The following is an 18,638-nucleotide window of genomic DNA, read 5'->3' on the forward strand; positions in this document are numbered from 1 at the left end:
CTAATAGACAATCCTATACATTCAGGTTACACCCAAATGCCTCAGCTACATTCCATCGGCCATGACTTTCTGATTTCATCAGTAAGGACAGCAGAGCAGAAAGCTGAGGTCAAGCTTGCTTATCTGTGCCTCTACTCTGGGAGCAAAGGACTAGTGTGAAATTCTTCTCTGTAAATCTTGGTTCAGGTCAGAGTCCCCAAGGCCTTCATGAGTCCCCTGGCTCTTTGATGTCCATTACATTATTTGACTGTACCCAGGACAGCGAGTGTCTAACCGTCTGTCTGTCATACTGTTTCTCTTTGTCCATAGGACAGAGTGCATCATACAAGGAAGGGTCTTTGCTTGCCCAGTGGAAGGAAAGGTTGAAATGTAGTCACCATCTCTGCCTTTGACCCACACTCTTCTGTCCTTAGGGCTAGTATCTCTGCAGTTTGAAAGAGGAGAATCCTGTGGCCCTTGGAGTACTTGGCTGGGTTATATAAATCTCCACTGATGAGGATCGGCAGCTCATTAGGCAAGGGGCCTGTTTGGTTTTCCTTGAACTGTTAACAGGGAGATAAAGAGATTAGCTGAGTAAACATTCAGCAGGCCAGAGTCCCTACAGACACTGCCTGTGGGGACCAGATCTTGTCACACCCTCCCTCGTTGCCTCTGGTTGGAATAGGGATAGAAGTTTTCAAAGACTGAAAGGTTCCCAGTACTGATATATAAAGTGCGGTGCATCTCAGTCTTTGGTTTACTTTGGGGGAGTCTCTAGAGAACAAGAAGAAACTGAACTTGAAAAGAAACTGTGTTCGGGTTGGGAGATGGAAAGAACATTTTGTTCCCTATGCACAATAGCACTGGGAGCACACTACACAGTGGTGCACTACACAATCTCGACCTATACAATGGTGCACTACACAATGCTGCACTACACGGTGGCACACCATACAACAGTGAACTACGCAATGGCACCACATGATGCCTCAGAAGTTCTCATTGGATGACTCATGAGCGTTTACCTTGTGCTGGGCCCTCTGTAAAAGTGTTCCTTCCACCTTCTCAGCCAGCCTGGGTTACAGAGCGAAACTTCGTGTCATAAGAATATAAATAGAACCCCAGGGTGCTTTATGATAAGTCCATGTAACACCACTTGCACTGTGATTAGCGTTTTTATAGCTGAGAAAACAAGAGATTGGCTGGGCTGCGCTTCACACATGGCAGGGACAGAGGTGTAAATCTCTATCGGTTTGACTCCAAAATCTGTGACTGATAAGTCATTACCCGGGAGCCATGGTTCCTAATGCTTGCCAGATCTTCAGATAACAAAGCCACAGCCAAGACCTTTTTGCCTCAACCTGAACAGGCCCTTGGAATAACAACCCCTAACTCAGTGCAACATTTATCTTGATTCCCATAAGCAATATTTGTAGATCCTTCCTACAAACCTACCGTGCTTATGAAGGCTCTGACCTCACCCAGACATGCCAATATTGTTTGTAAGAAACCACTAACTGTAGGGAAGAGGGTGACAAGTGGCTTGGTGGGGGCGGGGGGGGGGGGCTCATCTTATGAATGAGAGAGGAGCAGGAAAACCGAGATGGTTCGGCAGTTGACTTTGATCTCAAGTGAGCATGCTTTTGAGGTTCTGTTGGTAAACCTTTGGGCTGTTGGAGGAAGTGAAACTGATAAAACGTTTGCCAGATGAAGGCAGGACCAAGAGGAGTCTGAGGAGAGTGAGGTGACGGGGAAGGCTACAGCTGGAAGAGAGAGGCTTGGGCTGGGATCGTGGAGATGAAGATTTTACCCCTAGCCATGTGCATCTCTGAGTTCTTCATCAGCTGCAGTGTGAGGTCATTGCCCAGGTCCTTCTGTGTCTATTAGAGATGAGGTTCATGGTAGGGATTGAGCAAATGGGGACCAAGCACATGTTGCTTGCCAAGTACTTGGTGTCTATGGTCTGATATACCTGTTTATTACACTCTCAAGGTGGTATCATGAATCCCAACCTTCAGATGATGGCAAATAGTACGATTGTCCTCTTTATTGATGTCAGATTTTTGTCTCAGAGGAAGCAGGTCTTCTAGGACATGGCGAGGGGTTGGAGTGATGTCTCAGCAGTTAAGAGCACTGGCTGCATGCTCTTTCAGCAGACCTGAGTTCAGTTCCCAGCATCCAGAGTGGCTCACAGCTGTAATGGATACCAGTCATACATGCATCAGTCAAAACACTCATAAATAACATTAATAAATCTAGGACATGGTGAAGGAGACACACAGATATGAGAGGACTGTGTTAAAATGATTTCAAAGGTCTAATGTTTTCTCCATGTTTTCTTCTTGATTTCAACAGGTCACTTTCCAAATAAAGCCATGCCTTCTGCAGGAACCCTTCCCTGGGTACAGGGGATTATCTGTAATGCCAATAACCCTTGCTTCCGTTACCCAACTCCAGGCGAGGCTCCCGGTGTTGTTGGAAACTTTAACAAGTCCATGTAAGTGCCAGATCAGGTTTTCTTTCCCAAACTTGCCAGTTAATACTTATCCTTTCTTTCTTGGAGAGGTTTGCATGAGAAGTCTGCAGAATGAATAAAGGGGGGATTACCACCAGAATTTAAGACTGTGGGATTTAAGAGTCACTATGATTATGTGGTCAAAAGCTGTCTACTTAGAGTCAAGGTCTCTGGGAGACTCGGCAAGCTCCATCTTACCTCCTCACGCAGACCGTCTATTGTCCGTCTGCAGTGGCCACTTCTAGGAGCCAGGGTCACTGCTTAGGAAAGGTGTGGGTTCTCTAGCAGCTCGGAGCCCAGGGCAGGAGTGTCCTGTCCTCTGTTCTCTGGTCAGTGCTCTGACCCCTGGAGTGACTGCAGTGTCACTGCTGTTGACAGATCTTTTTGTCTCTGAGTGGGAGCTGCCCGAGAGCATGATGGTCGTTTCTTAGTGTCTATGCTCCTGGCTCAAGCGCTGGGATGTGCGTCTTCCACATGAGATGCTGAAGATCCCCCAGATGTGTAGAGTCACAGAGTTAGCGTGAACCAGGGACTGTAAGATATGCTGCTGGCTGGAGATGGTGCCATGGTTGGGGCAGGGAGGGCCACATTCATGTATAGGTTTTGAAGTTTGTGTTTGCACTTTTAGGCATAACAAAAATATTAAAACGTATCAGACTGTTAGTATACAGATGCATATCATCAAGGGCAAATCCATTATTGTATATTAATTCTTTTTACATATGTTTCTAGTTCATGTTTTTAATGAATGAAAATGAATCATTAAGCATGTCTTGGGATTATAGGCTTTGGGCTTATTATGACCAGTATCACGTGTGTGTGTGTGTGTGTGTGTGTGTGTGTGTGTGTGTGTGTATGTGTGTGTGTACACTAGTGCTCACTTGCATGCATTGGTGTATCCATGTGAGAGCTCACCCAGGGGGATGCAGGGATGGCTAGGGTGTAGGGGAGGCCAGGCTAGGGAGAAACAGCTGGACTAACCCAGGCCTTATTTACTTCTTGTTCCCTTTACAGTGTGTCTCGCCTGTTCTCAGATGCTCAGAGACTTCTTCTCTACAGCCAGAGAGACACCAGCATTAAGGACATGCACAAGGTCCTGAAAACATTACGGCAGATCAAGCATTCCAACTCAAGTAAGCAAAACCCTGCCACCCATGTGTCCAGAAGTGGACATCTTCCTGCCTGTGCGGCCGAGGGCTTGCTCTCTAGCTTGTACCTGAGTGTGTTTCCTCCTCAGTGGCTAAATGGTTGGCCTTCTCTGAAGGAAGCATAGAAGCCTAGCTAGAGAAGATGGTTGCCCCAGACAGTGGCTGGGGATGTAGGCCCCAGCCAGAATGGCACAGGCTGGCCATTAAGGCCAGCTGGAGCACAAATTGTGACCAAGGGCATTTTTGAGCCACCCATAGGATTTCTCTAAATAGACAGATTTATAGATGAGCTATTTTTATGCATATGAGAGTGGTTAGAGTACAAACTTGTTATGGGTAGATAAAAGTTAGGCAGACACCTGTTTCTAAAAGGAAACCCTTTCTTCTTCCTCGGAACCAGCCATTTGGATAACCCCGGCAGGCATTTGACTTCTGAACTTGAAATGGTGAAATATTTACCTCAGATTTTCTAAGTAGCTAGGCAGTTAGCTCCTGGCATGCCACCGGGGAACATACAGTTTGCTGACCAAGACCTCGGCTGCAGAGATGGTGGCAGTCCCCTAGGCAGTAGCCTGCCAGCAAGGGGAGGGGCCATGTTTGATGTTCACTGGCAAGACCTTTGTGCACAGTGATGCTTGAGAAGCGACCAGCAAGCCTTCAGAAAGTGCTGCTGTTTGAAAGTATGCCAGTGATGAAGCACTCAGTGATGGGCCAACAGTGGCCGCTGCTCCAGGAGCGTCTTCCTACCCAGTCGGACATTTTATTAAGGGACTGGCCTGGTCCGGCCTTTGCTGAAAGGCCTCTCTCCCAGCTTGTGAGAGGAACAATGGTTTAAAGCGCTACTGTTTACGTGGGCTGGGGAGAGTTTGCCTTGCTTGGGTGGGAGAAGAGGCATCTCAGGGGCTGGACAACTGAGAAATGCCCGGTGGCCTCTTCTGGCCTCAAGGGCATTACACTAACTCGAACAAGCCCTCCACCCCCAGAGTTCTTAGTAAGAGGCATACAGTGGTGGGCTCCATTCCTCCTTGACATGAGGTGTGGCTTCAGTACGGAGGTGTGGGCGTGCTCTGGTCCGAGTCACCTGTGAGGAGCTCGAGGCTGGGCTGTTCCTGGCTGTGCAGCCACATCATGTAGGCTGCATCCTTCCCCTGGAGGTCTATGGTCAAGGCCAGGCTTTTCTGTCATGGAGGGCCTCTGTTAGGTTGTTATGCAGTGGAACTGAGTTTTTTATTTCTTCTACCACCAGGAGACAGGGTAGTGCAGACAAGAAGTGCTGGTCCGCATTACCATGTCACTTTGTGCATAAGTTACCCAGTCCCATAGGGCTTATCTCTAATTATTGGAAGTGGGTACAGTAAGGGGACCAGTTCAGGGTTGAAACAGTATTTGACACCTGAGCCATGACTTTTTTCTAAAAGATTTTATTTATCTGTTTTGTTTTATACGTAAGAATATTTTGCCTGCACATGTGTGTATATACTATGTGAGGTTTGGTATGCATGAGGCCAGAAATGGGCATCAGAACCCCTGGAGCTGAGTTCCAGGTAGTGGGGAGCTACCATGTAGGTGTTGGAAATACAACCAACCTGAGCCCTCTCTAAGAGCACCTAGGGTTGTCCATAGCCCAGATATGATTATTTTCAAGTCTGAACATTTCAGACAAAACATTCAATGTTTCTGAGGCCTAATTTCCTGAATTAATTATAATAATATTTTATTATTACATATAGTATAATGAGATATTATTGCATCATTAATATGATAATTTTTAAGGCGCAAAGTCTGACATAGGTCTGGCACATAGTAGGTGCTTTATTAACAGAAGCCAGTGCTTTTGTTTCATTTCTGACCATCCCACCTTGTTCTTCTGCCTCTTAATTTGTGGGGCTGACTACATGACCCGACAGAATTTCCAGTTCTTAGTGGAGGCTGCCCTAGAGAGCAGGATGCTTTCTTCAGAGCAACTGGAGTCATGAAGATAGAGGAGAGAAATGGCCGGGTATGCCCAGCTCTGCTGAGGGGCGCTCACTTCCCGTTTTCAGTGCCTTCTTTCCCCTGTTTGCTTTTCTGTCCTGGCTAGACAAGTACTTCACCACTGAACTATATTTCCAGGCCCAGATGGTCCTTGACTTTCTAGCAGTTTTCTTTGTTTGTCCTGTAACAGAGGGCCAGGCCAAGTTGCAGAGGAAGCATGAAAAAAATGCTACTTCCTTCTCTAGGAAGTAGTAAACTTTTGCTGATTTGGAGCACCACCCTGTAAGTCTGACTGGAGGCTGGGGGTGTCATTGTTGATCCCTGAAACCATCCTCTCATGAGGTAGCTCATTGTTGGGTGTTGATAGCCCAAACTTTTAGGTAATATTTGCCCCCACCTTCTAGAGAATTAATCTAATTCCATGTTCATCAAAAATCCAAGAACTAAGTTTGGGTCTGTTTTTGGAGTCTTTTATTTCTCTGCTCCTCTTACTCAATGCTTTCCCTCCCAACTTCTAGTTCTCGGGGTGTTTATGTCATTCCAGAAGTTTACCCAAAATTACGAAAGTATTCCAGCAGAGAGGAGAAAGGAACTTTTGCCTGTGTGAGTGCTGCGTTTCTGTCCATGCATCTGAGATTGCGTGAGGCTTTGGACGTTCTTGTCATCCTGTTGACTCATAGTTCATGTATAACAAGTCAAACTGCAGATCTCATGAACACACAGAACTGTGAGCAACTTCTTCTTTCCCTAACTGTACTGCTGGCTTTTTGGGCAGAGCAGAATTTATCTATGTCTTCTAATTTACATCATTAACTTTCCTCTACCACCTTATCCTCCTCCGGACACTTCAGATTCCGATTCTACTATGATTCTACAGTTGCTACATGTTGCTTCCTGTCATCCTGGGGTTCAGTGACTCTCTTGCTATTCCTGATATTGATCACTATGAGAACAAAGTTTAAGACTGGTATTGGCTACTCACTCCTTTGTGTAATAGTTCTTAGGCTCTTAGAGCCACTTGCCTATGTGGTCATGGCTGGAACCACTGGGTCCTGTTTTGAGATCCATTTGGAGAATTCCTCTTGTTTATTACCGCTGCTAATGCCATTGGACTGTCACGGGAACTTCGAAGACACAAGGCATCTACTCAAACCTTCTTGTCTTGTCTCTAGGCTTCCTAGGCTACACCACTGCTTTGATCAGAAACTGTGTGTGGATTCATGCACTGGCTGCTAGAGGTATTCAGCCATGTGCCAGCCATGCTCTCCCAGATGTTGAGACTGGGGGAGGGGGTTCTTCTAGAGGGAATCAGATACTCAAAGTGGAATCATGTCCACTTTCAGTTTACAGGGTCATGGGAGTGACCTCCGAGGAATGAAGCACTGCCAACTAACCCTGGCTTCCTGATTCAAGTTTCTAGAAAGAGCCAACTTGTACTGTTTCAGTAATAGCCCAGCATCAGAGACTAAGTCATGGATAACTCCTCTGTTTATCACCGAATCATCCTAAAGGGACAACCAAGGATAAAGCTTTACATATGTGCCTCACCCAGTTCATTTTGTCACTGAAACTTTGGAGTCACTTTATTGTATTTCTTTCCTCTAAGGTTGAGTGGTGGCTAAGTTAGTTTTCATACCATGTTTGAAGCTCAAAGGCTATGTAAGCATTGGTTAAATCCTCCGAACCCACAGGAAAAGCGACATGTCTGGATTGTGACCCCATGACATATAAACTTTCAAGATCAGTGCTTTGAGATTTGTGTGACATAGGAGGTGATTTCTGACAGGACACAGATGACAACTTTTAATTCTGACTCACGTCAAAATGGACCTTATTGCTTAAATGGATATTGAGAAGGAAAAGATGAAGTAAAGGGAAGTGTTGTTTCATGTGCTGTGGTGAAATTCTGGAGAGTAGATGGCACAAGCTGGTGTAGGAGAGACTGATTTAGCAACAAATTGAGGTTCATGAGCACATGGGTGACACACAGTAAGTCTGTACTACATCAGTCCCCCTCCCCCGTGCTTGTGGGTGTCTGGCTTTTGACAGTTTGCTTGCTTTTTCTGGGCCTTAAGTTTCATTGTCTAACTTTTGAGATCTGGTTAAATGACATGTTGATACTTCATCTTAGAGTCTGGCTAGATCCTTGGATGGGGACACGGTGGTGGTTTGTGCTACCCACCGGGCCGCAGCCTATTCAGGGCATGATGGTTGTGCTCCTGGCAGCAGTGTGGTAGCAGTGCGTGCTAACCCAGAGCATCTTCAGAGAACTCAGTGTAAGCAAGTCTAATGCTTGTCCTTTCTCCTCCCGCGATAGCGCCAAGTCGAGTGAAAGTGTTCTGGCGGCAGCAGAACCGCGTCGCTGTGTAAACCAGGCCCCAGAGGCTCCAAACTCACACTAAGTCAGTCTTCAGTCTCTTTCACAAAATGTACCTCCCACAGTTTCACTGGATATGCTAATGAGTTCAGATGTATCACGTGGCCTGCAAAAGGTCGATATTGGAGCTCATGGCCTCATGGCCTCTTTGAGGACCCCCAGTGGGACTTAGCGATGCGTTTACTCACAGATACATATTTTTAAATCTGAAAAGGTTTGGTTCTTCTTTTTTTTTTTTAATGTTCTCAAAGACAGCAGGCACTGCATGAATTCCAGGCACTACAGATGGGGAGAATGCCCCTGCCCACTAGGGAGGGCCAGCTCCCTGTAGCCTCCTCTCTGTCCCTGTTCTTTTGCTTAGCACATCTGCTTCAGGTCTTGGTGACTCTGGCCTTTTCCCCAGGGATGGGGAGAGGAGGAGCCTCCTAGTGGCTTGTCACCCACAGTCAGAGGACACCGCTTGTTCCTTTGAGCTACTTATGATGCTCTGCTTAGTGATGCGCAGTGAGCCTGCTCTTGGCTGCCTCCTGCTAAGCTGGTCTGCTCAGGGATCCACTTCCTCCCAGTGCTGGCTCCTTGACTCACCTACATGGATGCAAGTTACTGTGTTTCAGGGCTTCCTACTGGGCCTAAGGTTGGGAACTACTTATTTATGCTGGGGAGCTGAGGATTCTGGCTTTTCCAGGGTAGAGAATCCTCACAGTCTTAAGACACACACACACACACACTCTCTCTCTCTCTCTCTCTCTCTCTCTCTCTCTCTCTCTCTCTCCCTCTCCCCCTATCCCCCTATCCCCCTTCCTTTCTTTCTCCCTCTCTTCATCTCTATCTCCTTTTCTCTCCTCTCCCTCCCTTCCTCCATTGCTCCCTCCCTCCCTCCTTTCCTCCTTCCTTACCTTCCCCTCATCTTACAAATTAGCTAAACCCTTGTCCAATGAGCCCCCCAGGGGTTCCTTTAGGGTCACCAGTACTTATGCTGATCTAGGGATAATCCCCCTGTTTGGTTTGTATGAGTCCTTCTAGACCTTCTGCATTCTTTACGGCTGTGCCATGACCGGAGGGGTGTGGCTGGGGCTGTCGGTTCTGTGGTATGGCTGGATGCCAGATAGCTGATCTCTTGTATGCATGGGACTCAGCCAAGATCCTAACTCCTAGCTCTTAGCTCTCTAGGTGTCTGGCTCTGCCCCAAGTGACAGCCACACTGATACACTTTAAGTACGGAAGTCCAGAAGGTACAGTGGGGTCTGTAGAAGAGTCTTTTCTGGTCCTTTGTGTTTGGGTTAAGGAAAGGCAGTTGGGGCAGTGAGTAGTGGCCTCAAAGCTGAACCCATGTGTGCATGTGCTTCATAGCCCATGGGTGTGACACACTCCATGAGAGCAGTGCTCTTTTCACGTCACACCGTCACCCCACATGATTGTCGGCTGCATTCCATGTCCTCTTCCACCAGTGCAGACTCTGGTGACCGTTCACAGCCTCTTCCCTTGCCCCATCTCTGGTTCAGGGGCTTTTCAGATGCTTTCTCTCCAGAGTGCAGAACGCCTGAAGCTCCTGAAAACAGAGTGAGTCTCGGGCATTTTGGCACTGGACTGGATGTGTCCCCAGGTAGTTGAGGTTGAGACTGGAGGAGATCCAGGGTAGTGTTGTGTGTGCTGTTATGCTGAGTTACATCTGTCTCCTTAGCTAGGTGTCAGGTTAAGGCACTGGCGTGGCTGCCATTTTCTCGTATTAAAAATACAAAGCTGGTTTGACCTCTCCATTATGGTTTGGACCCAGGTATCTATTTGCACCCGTAAGCCATGCTGGTTTTCGCTTAGGGAAAAGAGCCATGCTGTTTTGCCTGCCTGTTGATACTGACAACTCCTGATAAGGATCTTTGATTCTGCATTAATTAATCTTGGAAAGTCACAAAGATGTGAGCTCCCAGGGTGGTTGTGGTGGTAGGGCAAGGAAGTTGGCTGAGGCAGGGATTTGAGGACAGGCATTGATGAACCATGAACAACTTTTAAATATCCCTTGAACTGGATAGTCAGAATAGCTAGGTTCAAGTCCTGCTTCTGTGGCTGATCAATTGTACCCATGCCTAACTGTGTAACACTCCTGTGCCTGCTTCAGTTTAAGATGGGAAAATACTAGCACCTCCTCGGGGATGGGACAGCAACGAAATGAGCCGATAGGAACAAGGCCTTCTCATACTGACCTGATATACAGTAAGTGTCAGACCTCTTGTTTCGTTCACTGAGTTTGCACAGTTGTGGGAGGTAGGCCATTACTCTTTGTATACACGACATTCAGAGAGACTAAGTACCTTGCCTGAGAAACCACAGTTGGCCACCAATGGCAAGATAAGAGTTTCAGTCTTTCATTCTTTGTCGCTGTACATCCTAGAGAGCGATACCCTGACACCTATGAGGTCCCCGAACACATACAGGTAGGCCGGGAAGAGGAAGGAAAAGAACTTCTTCCAAGCTTCTTATGTAGCAGGCACCAGCAGACTTTTCCCTAGGCCATTTCTAAAGACCATCTCCTGACTCATGGCTACTTCTCCTTTCTGTTTGCCTGAAATTCTGCCTTTTGTTTCATCAGGGCAGTTGCTCAAGTTGGGTTTACAGCCTCAAACGTCTGGTCTTCGTCCTCATATCTGACACCCAGGTGTCATCTTATTGTGAGATCTGATGACGCGTGTCCACATGTCATCAAAATTGAAAGCCTGTAAAATCTTCTGGTGATTGTAATTCATGTCCTGTGCATGCTTGTCAAAAGTTTGCTTTAGAGTTTCATAGTTGGGAACCTTTCTGCCTCCATGAACATTTCCCCCAGACCTGTCAAAGCCAGGCTGTGCCCCAGAGCCTGGGCTGTTGGTTGCCATCTAGGGCAGAGGCCTGGCTCCAGCTAAGCAGTCGTCAGGGGACTTGGAGCTCCAGTGCACTGTTAAAATGTCGCTTGAGCTCAATCAAACCAAAGGTCAACTTTACCCAGACAAGCATAGAAAACACACTTGCATTCAATTACAGAGAGCCATGTTACCCCGTAACATCAAGCTGCTCTTTAAAAAGCTTGACTTGTGACCATCAGACAACAGTACCACGCGCCTCCTGCTTTACCTGTGTAAGAATCTTTTACCCTGAGGGTGGCAGACAGCAGCTTGGGCATAGAGTTTTGTTCACCCTGAAAGTGTTGTGCTTCAAGCCTGCCCACCTCGGTTGCACAGAAGTATCAAAAGGCAGGTTCAACTGACTGTCTACAGACAAGGTTGGACAGGGGAGCGATGGCGTTTTGCAGTGAAAGATTTTTCCCCAATAGTATATATTTATTGTACATTGTTTCATGTCATATAAGGATGTGTTCACATAGGTATGCTTTCTATACTTGATCTCCTGTCTTATAAGGGTGTATTCACATAAACAGAGATTTTATGTTTGGCCTTATGTTATATAAGGGTACATTCATATTTATGCATTGTATGCTTTGTCCCATGCCATAAAGGATATACTAAGCATAGGCATGTATGCATTGTATGTTTGGTCCTGTGTCATATAAGGGTATACTTACATAGGTATGTTCTATATGTTGAGGATGCTTGTCTCGCACCCTCTCCTTTTGCTCAAACCTTCTTTGGCATTATTCCTTCTATTTTCTTAGAAAATTTGCTTCTACTTTCTGTTCTATGTACTTATGTAAAATCTAGAACCCACAAGTGAGAGAAAAGCACAGAATAGCTGTCCTTCTGAGACTAACTTAATTTGATTAATAGGATAATCTTTGATTTTTCTTTGATTTTTTTTCCTTGAAAATATCTTTGTATTTTCTCAAAAAAGCCATAGCTTTGTTCTCTATGGCTGAAAATGTTCTACCTCTTTCTCTGTTGTCAGATACCCAGGTTGGTTCTCCAACTTAGCTGGATGAAGATGGATGTGCTTGTGTTTGAGTAGAACTTTATATTTTTAGTGGACTACTGAATTTGGTTCTTTGAAGCTGCATTAGCAGATCAGTATTGTTCCCATTTTATTGATGAGAAAATTGAATCTGAGAATGTTGTATCTGTTGGTCAGTGCTAAGGAGATTGACTTGGGTCCAGATCTGTGTGACGCGAAGTTCCATATCTTTCCACCACACCGTATAGCCCTCTTGCCTCACATCAGTGTGGGAAAGCGTGGGTGACATCACCAGCTTTTGAATTTATAGAGTAACACAATTCACTTAGTTGCTAATAGAGTGGAAAGAACTAGAGTTTTGAGGTTCAAGTTGTTGGGTTTACATTTGCTTCGGGTTTGTTTTGTGACCTTGAGCCAGTTACTCCCTTCTGGTCTCTTTCCTGGTTTGGAAAAATGAGGATAACAACCATCCCTTTCTCGGAAGCTGGTGTTAGAGATTCTGGAAATTGATCCGTGTAATGTGTCTGAGGCTTTGCTAAATATGAGTAGTGTTTCCTGCCTCAAAGTGCCACCACGTCCTTCTAAGTTTATTAATCTTAGACATTAGAAGAAATAAGGCAATGTGCGCAGGATGCATACTGAGAATTCTTCCTAAACCTTCCTCAGTCCCTCACTTGCGCGTTCATCTTCCTTTCCTTCTCTTGTTCCCTGGTTGTCTGTCTCTGTCTGTCTGTCTCTCTGTTTCTGATTGTCTCGCTGTCTCTCTCTGTTTCTATCTCTCTGCCTCTCTCTGTCTCTGTCCCTGTCTCTGTCTCTCTGTTTCTCTCTCTCTGTCTCTGTCTGTCTGTCTCTCTCTCTCTCACACACACACTCACACACACACTCACTCACTCACTAGGCCAGAAGTTGATGTCTGGGGTCTACTCACTGGCTAACAACCCAACATGTTCTAAGGATCCTGTGTCTGCCCTCCCCCTCAGTACCCCCTGAGCTGCTTCCCCAGTTCTTGTTCCCTGGGTTTTTCAAGATGGAAGGAACTGATTCTAGTCCATCATCCTGTTATGTCTGGTCTCAATCAGTTAGAGACAAAGTCATAGCTTAGAACTGGGTGGCTTAAACTCTCGCCTTCCCCCAGGCCTCCTGCCTCTGCCACATTCTGTTAGAGCCAGTTTTTCCTGTCCCTAAGTAGTCTCTTCCTATTTTTTTGTCCTTTCCAGATTTTCTCCTTCCACTTTCCCAGCCTCCAGTCTGTGCTTAGCATCCCTCTGGAATTCACAAGAGATTCTCTACAAAGTATGGGGGTTCGTTTGTCTGTTTGTTTAGCTGCTGTCTTCTTGTTTTTCCTCATTTGGGCTTCTTGATTCTTGTTTCTCCTTAGGTTCAGAACCAGGTTTGAACCAGTGTTAGCACCTCAGTATTTCTTTCATTTTCTTCCCCTGTGTGGAGCCAGCTTGCTTGGGGTTCCCTCCTGCTGGCCAGTGAGAGCCACCCTGGCTCCTCACCATTCAGACTCTTACCAGATGGCCCCAGTGTCTTCCCAGGGGGTCTGGCAGCTTCTCCCACTTCCTTCCTGTTAGGAAGGCATGGTTGTTAATCCATTCTAGCATCCATAAGAAAATACCCAAGACTCAGTAATTTTACCCAATGGAAATTGTTTCTAAGGAGCCTGGATGCCCCAGGCCAGAGTGTTGCAGCATTGATATCTCCTGGAGGGGAAGATCTTTTTACTCTAACCTGATAGAAGAGACCGAAGATTGAGCCTACCCCTCAAGGTCTTAAAAAAGATTTATATTGTTTATTTTTATGTATATGAGTGTTTGCTTATATGTATGTATATGCACCATGTGTCTCTTTAATCTTTTAAAAAAGTGCTTCTGTAAAAATCATAAGCCCATCTGGGAGAGCTCTGCTCTGATGATTGTTTGCCTCGGAGGCCTCCAGTTTCCCAGCATTCTTAGCCTGTCAGTCCGTTACTGCCTTTGAGCATGGATCTGGGGAAAGGTGTTTCCTTCTTGCTATGATCTCAACTGTGACAGATTCTCAGATGGCAGACAGGGCTGCTCCGTTCTTACTGGACACTCATCTCCTCTTGGATGACAAGGGCTAGGATTATGTCATACCATACCCCCTTTGTTGTTCTTACACTGGGAATCCCTGACTAGGTTTCTTCATTTCATTCTTAGCCCTGGTCTTATGGTACAATAGACATTAAAGTAATGCACCAAATAATGTAAACAACATGTGTCTAAAGTTGTACTCTCTTTGTTGGTCCAAAGACAAGTTTTGGCAGTGATATTGTTTGACCCAAATGGTTCAGGGTGTATTTCATGAATAGTCAGGTCTTTTGGGAACCGTTCACCTAATCGTCATGACGATTTTATCAGCATGTATTTTGAACATATTTAGTCTCCAATTTCTATTTTCTTGTGAGTTGTGTGTGAGTCATGTTTGGTGTTATTACTGCTTTCTTACCCCAGAAGCTCAGAAGGTCTGGAAAATGACTTCCAAAGTCCACAGAAATAGAAAATTCCGGAATTGAAATGGGACACAGGTTCATTAGACTCCAAAGCCAAGCTTCTGAAGTTCCTTTAGGATTCTTCAGAACGCCTTCACTGTAGAGAGAGCAATTTCTCCAGGGCTCTGTGACCAGCCGCTCTTCCTTCTCCCCAGAGCACCCCACAAAGTCTTCTGGAAACATCATACCTCTGAAGAAAGTACATCACAAACGGAACCAAAGCAACAGATGCCCGAAAGCTGGCCATAATGATATGTTTATAATGGCAGTATATGGGAAGGGGAAGTTGGGGAATGAGGAGTTCAAAGCCAGGCTTAGCTACATTGAAACTTAGAAAGAAACCAAGCAACCAACCAATAAACAGGTGTGCTTATTTCCAGACCCTTTGTAGCTGAAATATTCCAAAATCTTGTTTATAAGACAAAATCAAACAGGCTAAATAAAACCACAAGACTGTCATCCAGCCCCTACCCCCACCCCCAGGATGAGCCAGGGCTAGGAGACCTCTAATCTACCTCTCCCCCACCCTGCCGCCTCCCAAGGGGTCCATTTGAGAAGGGTGTGCAGGCCAGGGCTGCTGGCACATCTTTCTCTACTCCTTTTTTCCATTTGTCTCCTCCACCCACTTCTCTAGCTGCTGATGGCTGTGGTTCCTTTTGTATAGAGCACAAGACTACAGAGAACTTGAAACTTAAGCTGGGGCTTGGAGAGGGCACTGACCGAAAGTAACCCCAGTGGCTGCTGCCAGGGCTTTCCTCCTTGGCCTTCCTCTGTTGTTTCCCAAACCCCCCTCCTTTTCTCCTCTTCCTCTTTAAGGTTCCAGCAGGCAGGTGGGAGAGAAAGCAGGGAACACTTCCTTGGCCAGGAAGACACCCCTCCCCCCAGAGTTAAGGCTTCTCTTTAACCTCTGTCTGCCTGTGGTGAGTCTCCTTAGCTTGGGCGTAGGAGACTTGACCCAGATGAAAGGCAAGAAACCCAGGATTGTGTCTCATTCTGTCCAGCCCACTGATGCCTCTCATCTTTTTGCTCTTTTTAGATGCCAGCCTTTTATTTTGTTTTCCCTTTCTCCTCCCCTTTGCCCTGCTTCACTGTACCCAAAGCTCCTGGGACCCGGCAGGCGGCTGATTGCCTCTCAGGCCAATCAGGAAGCTAGGTTCTGCAGATCAGATACATTGATTCATGCTGAAGGGATTGCAGTGCCAGACCTCCTTTAGCCTTTTGTTGAATGCAGCTTTCTGTCTTCCCTGATGTTCACATTCTAACTGTTATATCTTCTCATGTAAATACTCCCAGCTAATTAGCTCTTGATTTTCAGTGTGTGTGCCTGTGTGTGTGTGTGTGTGTGTGTGTGTGTGTGTGTGTGTGTGTGTGTGTGTGTAGAGGCCAGACGTCAGTATTGAACTTAGGGTTTATCACTGAACCTGGAGCTCACTGATTTGGAGACACCAACTGGCTAGCAAGCCATCTTCCTAGCTACACTATCTCCTTCATATTTTTAATCATTGCTTTCTATATCAACTCTTGATTGTAACTATCTCCATTTTCCTTTAAAAGCATCATGACGCTTTATTTTGCATGTGTATGAGGTGAGATTGGGGTGCCAGCTTTGGTAGCAGGTGCTGTCCTTGATAAGCCTTCTTGTTGTTGGCCCTAACTCCATTTGATTTCTAAGAAACTGAGGCCAAGAGAGAGCAAAGAAGGGGGCCTAGTGAGGTTCATAGTCACATAGATAGGAAGTGCTTGAGTCCAGCCTTTCTGCGTTCCTCTCAGAAACATGGAAAAGAAATTTTCAGAGAACATTTTCTCAACCACACATTCCACAGATAATAAAAACCAGGTCCACATCAACTTGTTTGATTATGGTTGACCGTGTGACTGTCTTTCTCACCAAGCGTTCTTTGTGTTACCTAGAGTGACTCGTCTCTTACTGGTCACCTTCCTGTGTCTATTCTCACAGTTGCCCGTAGATATAATCCTTTGGTTGATTCTCTATAAAATGTTAGGTTTGTTTATTTTTTTCTTCTCCCTCTGTCTCCATATCCCTTTCTCCTCTCTCTCCTTTCTTTTTTTGCAGTATGGGGGATTGAACCCAGGGCTTCTACATGTTAGAAAAATACCCTTGAGCTATATCCCCACCTGTTCCCCACCCCCATTTTTTCCTTTTTTCTTTTTTTCCTTTTCTCTTTTTTTTCTTTTTCTTTCTTTCTTTCTCTCTCTCTCTCTCTCTCTCTCTCTCTCTCTCTCTCTCTCTCTCTTTCTTTCTTTTTTTTTTTTTTTTTGGTGAGTCAAAGAGTTGTTAAGTTGCTGCAGGTGGCTTTGTGCTCTAACCCTCCTGCCCCAGAGCCCCATTTAGCTGCAGTATTACAGGCCTGTGCTATTAGGCATGGCTTTTACTCATTTTTTTTCATGAGGTTCTGAATAGGTACTTGATTGAACCTTATTCTTTCTTTAACCTTGTAGCAGGTGGGAAAATAAAAGCAAAAATAGTTTTATCTCACCCAGGCAAATTCATAATGCACACATAAATATGTGTGCCCACACATGTGCACACATGGACACACCTTATTGTCATCTCAGTGCTCTTGGCAAAGTCACCTCTCTCTTTTGGTCTATTTTGAACACAGTAGCTCAGTTAAAGAGAGAAGCTGTTCCCCAAACAGGATCAGATTAGAAGTTCTGTATGGAGCGTGTAACTCGGCACAGGAATTCCCCTGGCTGACGCGTACATTTCTCAGTGTCAGTCCAGAATGCTCTTGTCATTTCTGTTTAGTTTGTGTGTTTACTTATTTATTTACTTATTCTTTCTGGTACTGGAAACGTACCAGAGCTTCATGCCTGCTGGGTATGTGCTTGAATCACTAAGACACACCTGCAGCCTTTCTCTCACAAGGTTACCCAGCCTTACCTTGAATTTATACTTGACTTTGTGATCCTCCTGAATAGCTGGGATTACAAGTGTGACCACTGCAGCAAGCTCTGTGTCAGCTTCCCTCCATCTTATTCCTGCTTTGCTTCCAGCTGCCATTTGCCTGATGCTTCTTTTTATGTGGGCTGATGAAACCAAGTGGGCTTAGGGACACTGGACTGGCCGGTTTTGTGTCAACTTGACACAAGCTGGAGTTATCACAGAGAAAGGAGCCTCAGTTGAGGAAAACCCTCCGTGAGATCCAGTTGTAAGGCATTTTTCTCTACTAGTGATCAAGAGGGGAGGACCCAGCCCATTGTGACACACCTGGGTTCTATAACAAAGCAGACTGAGCAAGCCAGGGGAAGCCAGTAATCAACATCCCTCCATGGCCTCTGCATCAGCTACTGCTTTCTGACCTGCTTGAGTTTCAGTCCTGACTTCCTTTGGTGATAAAAAGCGATGTGGGAGTTTAAGCTGAATAAACCCTTTCCTTCTTGGTCATAATGTTTTGTGCAGGAATAGAAACCATGACTAAGTCAGACACTGTAGCCATCTTGACCCAGTCTGTTTCACATTCATGTCCTGACTGCCAAATAATTTTACCTCTACAAAATTGGCCATGTTCTAGATAACATCAGCTTATTTTACACCCAAGTGTTTGTATCCATCCATCATGCATCCGTCAGTCCGTCTGTTCATCCGTCCGTCCATCTGTCTACCCACCACCCACCCATCCATCCACCTATCCTTCCATCTATCCTTCCACCCACCCACCCACCCACCCATCATCCATCCATTCATCTATCCAGTGTCGTTACCCAAGATTAATAGCTATTTCAGTCATCTGGCTTGGTTCATTGTTTGCACTCTCCTACACAGCTAGCTGCACATTGAAGACAGAGACCAGAATGAACAAAACTACTTAATCTGTCTTCACATCACTTGTTTTTTTCTTTTCCCTCTTTCCCCTCCTACACCTCAAATCTTGGGTTTTGTGGAGTTTGCCCTCTTTGCTCATGATGTATGTTGAGAATTTACTGTATATATAGCCCTATGAGTACAGAATTTATAGGTGCCTTTTATCATGAGAGGGATTGTCTTCACCCCACTACGTATGCTAGGCGTGGTGGTGTCTTTTTTTAGAACTGTACCTTGATTTCCCTGTTGATGTTCTTGCAGATCAACTTCATTCTCTTTGAACTGCTTCTGTCTTCCTCTGGCTTTTTTATTCTTCTGCTTTCTGTACTTGGTTTGCCTGTTCATGATAACTAAAAAAACCCCTTGAGGGAATCTGTCTTCCCAATTTTTTTCCTGCACGTTGATATATACTGCAATGAAATGACCATTTT

The 18,638-nt window shown here is 45.6% G+C and overlaps 1 protein-coding gene across 1 annotated transcript in view; it reads left to right on the top strand.

Moving 5' to 3' along the window:
- Window positions 1–18,638, top strand: part of ABCA1 (ATP binding cassette subfamily A member 1) — a 121,086-nt gene that overhangs the window by 26,899 nt on the left and 75,549 nt on the right. Inside the window, exons 4-5 of the mRNA XM_080940239.1 lie at window positions 2,335–2,476; window positions 3,509–3,627. Of these exons, the coding sequence (XP_080796365.1) occupies window positions 2,335–2,476; window positions 3,509–3,627 (261 nt within the window). The remainder of the gene's footprint in view (window positions 1–2,334; window positions 2,477–3,508; window positions 3,628–18,638) is intronic.

Source organism: Micromys minutus (assembly GCF_963924665.1).
Source record: "Micromys minutus genome assembly, chromosome: 28".
Taxonomy (NCBI): Eukaryota; Metazoa; Chordata; class Mammalia; order Rodentia; family Muridae; genus Micromys; species Micromys minutus.